The sequence below is a fragment of the Palaemon carinicauda genome, chromosome 25 (assembly GCF_036898095.1).
Source record: "Palaemon carinicauda isolate YSFRI2023 chromosome 25, ASM3689809v2, whole genome shotgun sequence".
NCBI classification, from domain to species: Eukaryota; Metazoa; Arthropoda; class Malacostraca; order Decapoda; family Palaemonidae; genus Palaemon; species Palaemon carinicauda.
The window spans coordinates 81,242,887-81,254,588 of NC_090749.1; the positions used below are offsets into that span (position 1 = coordinate 81,242,887).

Genomic DNA, 11,702 nt, shown 5'->3' on the forward strand with positions numbered 1-11,702 from the left:
CATTTTTAGCAAGAATTATTTTGACAACAGTTTTCGATCAAAAGTCCATCTTTATATCTAAAGGTGTTTTTTGTAAAACAAAAATATTATTGGTAATTCGATTTTATATTTAACCTAACAATACATGACTTGACTTCACTTGTAAATGCTTTTAACTCAAGATGATTTCTTTTCCGTAAAATATTATGAAAGTCAAATGATAAGTTGACCCTAATATTTCTGTCTACATAACAATTATGATTTAGGAAAAATATAACTTTTATGAAAGGAAATAAGATTAACCTAATGTTCTTAAAGGTTCAGCTAAAGACATCCAAGTTCCAAGTGGCTGTTGGCCCCAGCATTGATGGTGTCACTATCAAACCTGACTGGAAAAATCATCAGAGCAAAATGGGTGAGTTTAACTTCTGAATTTTCGTAGCTGGATTTGATATGTTGATGTCAACTCATACGCAAAAACCTTTTATTTATTATAAATGCTAATACAGCTGAAACCCGTATGTTTATAATATTATATATGTACAACTCTATACACACAGGTATATATATATATATATATATATATATATATATATATATATATATATATATATATATATATGTATATATATATATATATATATATATATATATATATATATATATATATATATATATATATATATATATAGATACACCTCCCTTTGTGAGTGGGATACCTTAACATAAGGAAAGGTTTAGTGTATCACAATGATCAGCAAAACTCTACTAGGGCTACCCATGATAGCTATGTTTGCTGTGAGCAATCAGACATAAATCTCCCACCATCACCAATCTGCAGCTGGCAAGCGTGGTGATGAAAACTAGCTAAACCATGAATAAGGATATGGATGTGGCAAATGTCCTGCAGAGTTCTAGACACAGCGGCTTTTGTTGTTGTTGTTGTTGTTGCTGTTGTCATTTATATACACAGATATATACAGTTATGAACTGAAATCCTTGCATAATGAAAACATACGTCTAAACAGAATAAAATTCCTAATTTCTAAAGTAAAAAAAAGTTTACTTGCACCCAAGTACTTATTCGTGTATCCTAAATATGTCCATTTATCTATACCAAGTGAAATTCTTAATCACTCAACTATAAAAAGAAAATGAGAAAATTCTTACTCTTCCTCTTGAATTCAAAGGCATGGAAGGTCGAACTCCAGTTGACCTCCTTTTAGGAATGACAGCTGCTAACCTCCTTGACATCTTGAGTCAGCAAGAAGTCCAGGAAGGATTCGATGCTGACTATAGGGAGGATCTGCTGAGATCCTACGTCGTCAGTAACTATCGCTATAATCTGCAGGTGGGAATTATTATTATTATTATTATTATTATTATTATTATTATTATCATTATTATTATTATTATTATTATTATTACCTGGGCTACACACATATACAAACTATACCATTTATTGAATAAAAGTGAACCGCACAAGAGTATTTTCATCTCCCCACAGGAAATAATATTAGCCATCACAGCCAAGTACACTGATTGGTCGAGATCCCTCCATCGACCAATCAGCATCAGGGACTCAACCGGCCAAGGCCTTCACGATGCGAATATCGTCTCGCCGATGGCAGATCTTGCCAAGCAGCTCTACACGACTTCCCGATCATCTTATCTCTACGTGTTGGAGGAAGAAGTTTCAGATGTACGTCGATATGGATAGATTGGATTTATATATGAAATAGAAAATATGGTATATTTTATCAATGAGAATCTTTAATGATCTACAGAAAGTTTTTCAATATCATCCATAGATTATAGATAGATATATCCAAATCATACAAATTAAATTTATGAAAATATGAAATAATAAATATCAATAAAAGAATAATGCTATAAATAAAACCTTCTATACCTTTTTTATTTAAATTATTATTTTTCAAGTCAGTAAATACTAGAATAAAGCTTTAAAATAAAATTAGTTATCTTTCGAAAAGTCTGGAAACGAGAGTCTTCTCCTGAACGAGCTGGTGTACGTCTTTGGTGGTCCTCTGGGCGCTCTTGGACCTTTGGCCTCAAGTTACAACTTCACTAAGATGGATATTACACTCAGCAAATCGTTCATATCAATGTGGAGTAATTTCATAAAATTAGGGTGAGTAAAAGGTGGTTTTAGAAGAGGCAGGGGATGTATGAATCAGATTTTTACAGTTAGGCTGATATGTGGGAAATATTTAGCAAAAGATGAGGAGGTGTATGTTGCATTTGTGGATCTGGAGAAAGCGTATGATAGGGTTGATAGGGAAGTGATGTGGAATGTGATGAGGTTATATAGAATTAGTGGAAGGTTGTTGCAAGCAGTGAAAAGTTTCTACAAAGGTCATAAATCATATGTTAGGATAGGAAATGAAGTGAGCGATTGATTTCCGGTGAGAGTGGGGCTGAGACAGGGATGTGTGATGTCGCCCTGGTTTTTTAACTTGTATGTAGATGGAGCAGTGAGAGAGGTGAATTCTCGAGTGCTTGGACGAGGTTGGAACTGATAGACGAGAATGATCATGAATGGGAGGTAAATCAGTTGTTGTTTGCGGATGTTACTGTACTGGTTGCAGACTTGGAAGAGAAGCTTCGCCAATTATTGATAGAATTTGGAAGGATATGTGAGGGAAGGAAGTTGGGAGTTAATGTAGGTAAGAGTAAGGTTATGAAATGTACGAGAAGGGAAGGTGGTGTGAGGTTGAATGTCATATCGAATGGAGAGTTACTTGAGGAGGTGGATCAGTTTAAGTACTTGTGGTCTGTTGTTGCAGCAAATGGTTGAGTGGAAGCAGATGTATGTCAGAGAGTGAATGAAGGATGCAAAGTGTTGGGGGCAGTGAGGGAGTAGTAAAGAATAGAGGTTTGGGCATGATTGTAAAAAAAGTTTTGAATGAGGAAGTGATTGTACTTACTGTGATGTATGGATCAGAGTTGTGGGAAATGAAAGTGACGGGTAGACAGAAATTGAATGTGTTTGAGATGAAGTGTCTGAGGAGCATGGCTGGTGTATCTCGAGATGAGGGTGAGAACGGGTGTAAAAATGATTTAGCAGCTAGAGTAGATATGATTGTGTTGATGTGATTTGGCCATGTTGAGAGAATGGAAAATGGCTATCTGCTAAAGAAGGTGATGAATGCAAGAGTTCATGAGAGGAGTACAAGAGGAAGGCCAAGGTTTGGGTGGATGGATGGAGTGAAGAAAGCTCTGGGCGATAGGAGGATAGATGTGAGAGACAGAGGAGAGCGTGCTAGAAATAGGAATGAATGGCGAGAGATTGTGACACGGTTCCTGTAGGCCTTGCTGCTTCCTCTGGTCGCCTTGGATGACTGCGGAGGTTGTTGTTGTTGGAGTATTATAGCCAACACTTGTTGTTGGTACGGGCCTTTCCCTTCGTTGGCCCATAGGTAATACTGTGGAAATAGCAGCATTAGGGGATTCACTGTTATGAAGCTTCATCTGTGTTGGATAACGGTGGAGGGTGGGCTGTTGCACCCTAGTAGTACCTGCGGAACTCGGTTGAGTCCCTCGCCAGGCTGGGAGGAGTTTTATTTTTTTGATGTTGGCTAACCGCCAAAATTAGGGGAAGGGCCTTGTTATATGGATATGGATATATATATATATATATATATATATATATATATATATATATATATATATATATATATATATATATATATATATATATATATGTATTTTAAATATATACATATATATATGCATATATATATATATATATATATATATATATATATATATATATATATATATATATATATATATATATATATACATATATATATATATATATATATATATATATATATATATATATATATATATATATATATATGTATATATATATATATATATATTTATATATATATATGTGTGTGTGTATATATATATATACAGTGGTACCTCTACATGCGAATTTAATCCGCTCCACAACCGACTTCGGGTGCAGAAAATGTTCGGATGTAGAAACAGATTTTCCCATAAGAATACATCGAAATAGGATTAATCCGTGGTTGAGCCCAAAAACCTATGATAACTCCTTAATAAATTACTACACATAATTACACATGACAATATGCACTGTAAATTAGATAACAGACATGTAAAAAAGAATAATTGTAAAGAAATAATAAATAAGAAACGGGTTTTTAGCGTCACTTTACCTTAGAAAGTCCAGCGCAGGTGTCGGTCTTGCTACGCAGAGAGGAGACGGACGGGCGGCGAGGAGGTATAGAGGGTGACTACGATAAACGTACCCTACCGTAACTTATTCTAACTTACACTAAGTGAACTTTAACCTAACTTAGCTTATTTATATTGGTTTATCTTTATATTTTATATTTTTTTTTACATTTTCTTTCCATCTTTTTGATGATTAATTTTAATCACTTTCACTCTCTACACTTAAAATTGATTGAATTTTTTTCTCTTCACTCTTTGCTGTTTTCTTTGAACCACTTCCTTCCTCTTCATCACGAGTTCGCTTCGTAGTTTTTTTTAAAGAAGCTATCGATAGAAAGTTGCTTGGTACGGCTTTTCAGAATGTTTCAAAAATGAGTTAGGCAAACATCATCGAACTGCGCAACTACACGACAAACCTGCAATTTTTTTGGATGGTATTTGTCGATGAAGTCGACCACGTCTTGATATTTTCCTAAAATCTCTTTTATTTGCGCCGAACCTAACACATGTTCTACCTCCTCGATCCCTTCCTCGTCATCACTCGTGCTCAGACATAGCATGGAGTTCCTTGAGCTCCTCTGTAGTAAGTTCGTCGTGATGTTCGGTTTTCTTAGTTCCATGATGTCATCTGCGTCGACCTCCAGACCCATGGACTTGCCAAGGGAGACGATTTCCTCTAAGTCTTCCGCTGCACCCACCACGGGATCAGGTTCGGGGTCAAAACCCTTGAAATCTCGGGGAGAAACTGCATCAGGCCACAGCTTCTTCCAGGCAGAATTGAGGGTTTGTCGAGTTAATCCCACCCAAGCCTGATCTATGATCTTCAAGTAGTGCACAATGTTAAAGTGGCTTTTCCAGAATTCACGCAAAGTTAAGTTTGTGCTTTGCGTGACATTAAAGCACTGCTTGAATAGGTGCTTGGTGTAGAGCTTCTTGAAGTTCGAGATGACTTGCTGGTCCATGGGCTGGAGGATAGAGGTGGTATTCGGTGGAATATACAGCACCTTTATGAACTTGAATTCTTCGAAGATATCATCTTCAAGTCCAGAAGGGGGGGGGGGGGGAGTGGGGGTGAGAGGGTGCATTGTCAAGTCATAGCAGGTACTTTAAAGGCAATTTCTGCTCAAGAAGAAACTTCTTCACAGAAGGACCGAAAACTTGGTTAACGCATTGGACAAAGAACTGCCTAGTGACCTAGGCCTTCGAGTTGGATCGCCAGAAAACATGAAGCTGGTCCTTATCCACATTCTGTGCCTTAAAGGCCCTAGGGTTCTCCGAATGGTAAACCAGTAAGGGCTTGACTTTAAAGTCCCTGCTAGCGTTGGCACATAGGGCAAGAGTCAACCGATCCTTCATTGGCTTATGCCCAGGCAATTTCTTCTCTTCAGCGGTGATGTAGGTTCGACTGGGCATCTTCTTCCAAAATAGCCCGGTTTCATTACAATTGAACACCTGCTGCTCTACGTAGCCTTCTTTCTACTCGGTCCTTTCAAACCTCTTCACAAAGTCAGCTGCAGCCTTTGTGTCCGCACTAGCAGCCTCTCCGTGGCGAACAACTGAATGAATCCCGGACCATTTCTTAAATTTTTCAAACTAGCCACGAGATGCCTTGAAATCATCTGAGGAACGTTTGGTTGAACTCTCCCCAGCATCAACCCCAGAGCTCGCCTCCTTCAAGTCAGTGAAGATGGCGTGCGCCTTCTCGCAGATGATAGTTTCGGTGATGGTGTCGCCAACAATCTCTCTGTCCTTGATCCAGATTAGCAGAAGCATTCCATCTCTTCTCTGACAGGGCTACGACGTTTTGAAATGATGGTCACATGATCCCCTTAGAAGGTTTCACTGCTTTAATGGCTTCCTTCTGTTTCAAGATTGTCGAGATTGTCGACATATTTCGGCCATATTCTTTTGCAAGTTCACTCATGCTTTTCAATAATTTCTTGCTTTACTTAAAAAGAAAGCATTTCCTTCTTCCTTTTCTCACCACTACCACTACCACTTGCGAAACTAAGCCTTTTAGGACCCATGATTTACGTAAAAAACCGTAAAAGGATGAATGTAAAAAATCACGATTAAAATACAGTTAATAGCAGAATACCCAGGGCACAACCACATGAAGCCAACGAGAACAGAGGAATGACTCAAGCCACGCTAATTGAGGGTCCCTCCGAGGTCGAAGTGCTGCCTTCTATCGGCGGAAATAGAAAATTCATCCGTCGATATGAGTACCATCTATGCGTACGGGTACTGTATTGTTTACTTCGGGTGTAGAGTAGGAACGTGTTCGAATTGCACTTCGCGTGTCAAAAATTTCGGATACAACCGGTACGACGAAAATTGCTTACTTCATGTGTTGAAATAAAATTCGGGTGAAGAGTAAAAAATTTACTTGAATTTTACTTCGGGTGTTAGAAAATTCTGATGTATATACATTCGTGTATAGAGGTTACACTATATATATATATATATATATATATATATATATATATATATATATATATATATATATATATATATATATATATATATATATATATATATGTATATATATATATATATATTACTGTAGAGTTTATATCTTTGATACCATAAATCAATCAATTATACATATGGCATCATTTTAAAACTCTCTGCTCGTTTTACAGACATCCAAAAGACACAGTCTCCACAGCTAAGATGTCCGAGAGTGCAAACGACATAATTTCTGAAGAGCAGCTATGGCCCAAATATGATCCAGTCTATCAGAGATACTTTCAAATAGGTAAGGTTCCTATTTTTATTGGGCTGTTTTCACTCAGAGATATAATGATACAAAAAATTTTAATATTTTCAAGATATATATAATCTTAGGTCAGTAAAGTACATTCATTCCTGTTTTTAGAATAATTTTATTTCTATCTGATAACTTATATATTAATGAATAATCACTTTCTTCTCTAGATTTTAATATCTCTCTCTCTCTCTCTCTCTCTCTCTCTCTCTCTCTCTCTCTCTCTCTCTCTCTCTCTCTCTCTCTCTCTCTCTCTCTCTCTATATATATATATATATATATATATATATATATATATATATACATATATATATATATATATACATATATATATGTATATATATATATATATATATATACATATATATATATATATATACGTATATATATATATATATATATATATATATATATATATATATATATATATATATATATATATATATATATATATATATATATATATATACATATATATATATATATATATATATATATATATATATATATATATATATATATATATATATATGTACTGTATATATATACATATATATATATATATATATATATATATATATATATATATATATATATATATATATGTATGTACTGTATATATATACATATATATATATATATATATATATATATATATATATATATATATATATATATATATATATATATACATATATATATGTACTGTATATATATACATATATATAGATATATAATTCTTCAAAAACCCAACTCCTATGAATATCATTTAACTAAACTAGTAAATCATAACTTCTTCAATGTACTTAAAAACTATAGAACCTTGATAAATACTAATATTCAACTGGTGATGGTTTTAATCAAATAAATGAAAGTGCATCTAAAATTATATGATATCATTCTAATCATCAACTTTCCTTGGGTAAATTTAAGTGTTTGGCTTGTATTTGTAATAGCTTATGAAGCTGTAACATACAACTCGCACTCGGTGATAATTTGATAAAAATATTCATTCATAACAACAAGGAGCTAAAACCATATATCTTATATTTAAGGAATATCCTAGATTACAAACTGATCTCCAGTCTGGTTTATACCCTGATGGTATTTTTCCTTTGTTTTTTATAAAGACAGCAGATTTCTTAGCTCCAAAGTTATCTGTTATTTTACGCAAGTTAGCAAGAAGAGGAGCTTTTAGCACTTGTTGGAGAATTGGTAATGTTACTCCTCTATGTAAATGTGTTTGTGGTAGCTCAAGTCCCACTGATTACCGCCCAATTTCCATAACTCCCATATTATCTAAAGTTTTTGAACGTCTTCTGGCAAAACGTCTTAATAGGTTTGCTGAAGGTAATCATCTATTCCCTAGTTTGCAATTTGGTTTTCGGAAAGGCCTTGGAGCATGTGATGCCCTTCTTACAATCTCCAATGCAGTACAGAAATCCCTTGATTGTGGTCGGGAAGTTCGTATGATTGGCCTTGATTTTAGTGCTGCCTTTGACCGTGTTAATCATGAGGCCCTTGTTTTCAAACTGAAACAGTTGGGAGTGGGTGGGTCGTTTCTTAGCATTATTATTGATTTTTTAAGTAGTAGATCTCAAAGAGTTGTTGTTGATGGGCACCATAGTGATTATAGGAATGTGATATCCGGTGTTCCACAGGGTAGTGTTCTTGGCCCATTACTTTTCATACTATATACACATGACATGTGGTTTGGCCTAGAAAATAAGCTTGTTGCATATGCAGATGATGCTACTCTCTTTGCATCAATTCCATCCCCTGAATGTAGATCTGGGGTTGGTGAATCCCTTAATAGAGATTTAGCTAAAATTAGTGCATGGTGCAAATTATGGGGTATGAAGTTGAATCCTAACAAAACTCAAAGTATGATTGTAAGTAGGTCAAGGACGGTGGCTCCTCAACATCCGGATCTCAGTATTGATAATGTTTCTTTAAATTTGTATGACTCTTTCAAAATTTTAGGCGTGATTCTTGACAGCAAATTTACTTTTGAGAAACATATAAGGTCTGTGTCTTCTTCAATTGCACAAAAAATTGGCTTATTGAGAAAGTCTTTTAAGATATTCGGTGATCAATCTATTCTGAAGAAGTGTTTTAATTCTTTTATTCTACCTTGTTTTGAGTATTGTTCTCCTGTCTGGTCTTCAGCTGCTGATTCTCATCTTAATTTGTTGGACAGAAACTTACGGTCTATTAAATTTCTTATTCCTGATCTAGATATTAATCTCTGGCACCGTCGATCAATTAGTTCATTATGCATGTTGCATAAGATTTTTCATAACTCTGACCATCCTTTACATTCAGATCTCCCTGGACAATTCTATCCTGTTCGTAATACTAGGCAGGCAGTTAATTCTAATAGCCAGGCCTTCTCCATCATAAGACTCAATACTACGCAGTACTCTAGAAGTTTTATTCCAGCTGTTACCAAGTTGTGGAATGATCTTCCTAATCGGGTTGTTGAATCAGTAGAACTTCAAAAGTTCAAAGTTGGAGCAAATGCTTTTTTGTTGACCAGACGGACATGAGTCTTTTTATAGTTTATATATGACATTTTTGTTGTTGACGTTGTTAATAGTTTATATATGATATATCTCTTTTGACATTACTTTTTTTAGAATGATTTATTGTTAATTTGTTCTCTTCAGTTATTTATTTCCTTATTTCCTTTCCTCATTGGGCTATTTTTCCCTATTGGAGCCCCTGGGCTTATAGCATCTTGCTTTTCCAATTAGGGTTGTAGCTTGGATAGTAATAATAATAATAAGTAATAATAGATATTGTATCCTCTTTTTTACATGATTACTTTTAGTTATTTATATATGTCTATTCATTCCAGGAACACAAAACTATGTGCGTGACCACTACCGTGCTGGAAAAGTAGCCTTGTGGTCCTGGCTACTACCTGGTCTGGAATGAGTGGGTTCTCGGTACGGCCCAGATAAAAACTTTCCTAGATTACAAACTGATCTCCAGTCTGGTTTATACCCTGAATCAACAGGTCAGTATAACTTAACTGATGGCTTTCTATATAGCCCAATTACTCCAACCTTCACTGGCCTAACAAATAAACCCCATAACTTGACAATTGTAGCTAAGGCTAACAAAAACCAAGTCAGTAAATCAGCTAATTCGGATGTGCTGAGTCAAATGGGGAAGGATTTCCCCTACACGTCTGCACTGAGCGTGACAGTGGCCATTGCCTGCTCTTTGCTAATCCTAAATATCCTGGTTCTTACTATTGTTTATTATCGACATAAGGCACACCGCCGGAGCCTCGCCAAAGGCTCGCAGGATGATGCAAATATTGACAGCGGGAATGACGTCCAGTTGCAATCGTCCGGGGACAATTGTAAGACAATATATGCCCCAGAGTATTATGGAACCCTGAGGCCTTCGATCACAATGCGTAGCAACCTGGCCACAGCCTTTGAAGAGGAGGCCCAGCACAACTGGCCGCCAGACTACATTAGCAGCGTACAAACTATAGACGATATGACTGGCGTAACATCCAATAGGATCTCTCCAGATACGCAAGGCACCATTACGAATACGCAAACGCTACACGAACCAAAAGAAAATATATTAACAGTTACAATGCTCAAGCAGCCTGTGGCTTCCTACACATCTCCGAATGATGGTCATCTTGTCTCTACATATTCACCAGTCGATGGTCAACTCGTCCCTACGTATTCAACAAAAGAGAACCAACTCGTCCAAAATTATTCATCCAACGTGGGCCAAACAGTTACAAGTTATTCTCCGAAGGATGGACAACTAATTCCAAATTATCTGTCGAGCAGTGCTTCTACGATGCATATTAGGGAATAGTTATTGTGTATGTCATTGTAATATACTCAAACAAAGTCTCACTCATTTAAAAACAATGTTAAATATACTCTACAATACTGGGCCAATCATTCACATGATTAGTTTTAATCTAGTCTCAATATTGACCTCTAAGATTACCATCTCGTCTTCTAAGTTATAATGAACAAAAGCCAATTAATAAAAATATTTTCTCTTTAATAAAACACTCACTTCATGATAGTCAAAAAATAATGGTACATCCCGGTTTTCAGAAAACTATCCAACTCATTAAATATTTATTTTGATAATTAGTTATTAGTGTAATCTCAGAATAATGTTTATGTTATCAAATGATATCGATCAAACATATCATTTATTAAGATGTACTTGAAACATCATTAGTAACGCAGAAACATAACAAGTAACTATTTAATTATTAATTTTTCCTTTCTGCTAATCATTGGTAGTGAAAATTTCTAATAACAACATCAATAAAAGAAATTGGTATTTAACATGAGAAGATTCACGGGGACCACCATAGGGTACATTACCAATTTCTACAGTGAGAATAAAATTTTTACTTTTTATAAAGAGGAAGTTTTTCAAATGACTTCTTCTTCCCCCATTTGATAGAAGTACACTGGTGACTAATAAGGATTAAAATACTCTTCATTAAATTCAAAGATTTGACAAACATATCAATGAAATTAAACTGGATATTTGAAATCTTATATAAATTATATAAAAAGAAAGAATAGAAACCCTAATAGTGTCTATCTAAGAAGAAGAAAGTGAACATTATAAATATTGCCATTTACAATAGAATGTTTTGTTGTTGTGAAACTTTAGATCTAAACTGTGATTTTTGTGGGGGGATATGTTTATCAGT

The 11,702-nt window shown here is 35.0% G+C and overlaps 1 protein-coding gene across 1 annotated transcript; it reads left to right on the top strand.

The window, feature by feature from the left end:
• The first annotated feature begins 1,171 nt into the window (after window positions 1–1,171).
• On the top strand, window positions 1,172–10,834 carry LOC137619106 (neuroligin-4, X-linked-like). Its single transcript, XM_068349295.1, has 6 exons — window positions 1,172–1,330; window positions 1,487–1,681; window positions 1,974–2,131; window positions 6,858–6,973; window positions 10,005–10,541; window positions 10,671–10,834. Exons 1-6 carry the CDS (start codon window positions 1,172–1,174, stop codon window positions 10,832–10,834), a joined length of 1,329 nt encoding a protein of 442 aa, XP_068205396.1.
• Window positions 10,835–11,702: the final 868 nt, after the last annotated feature.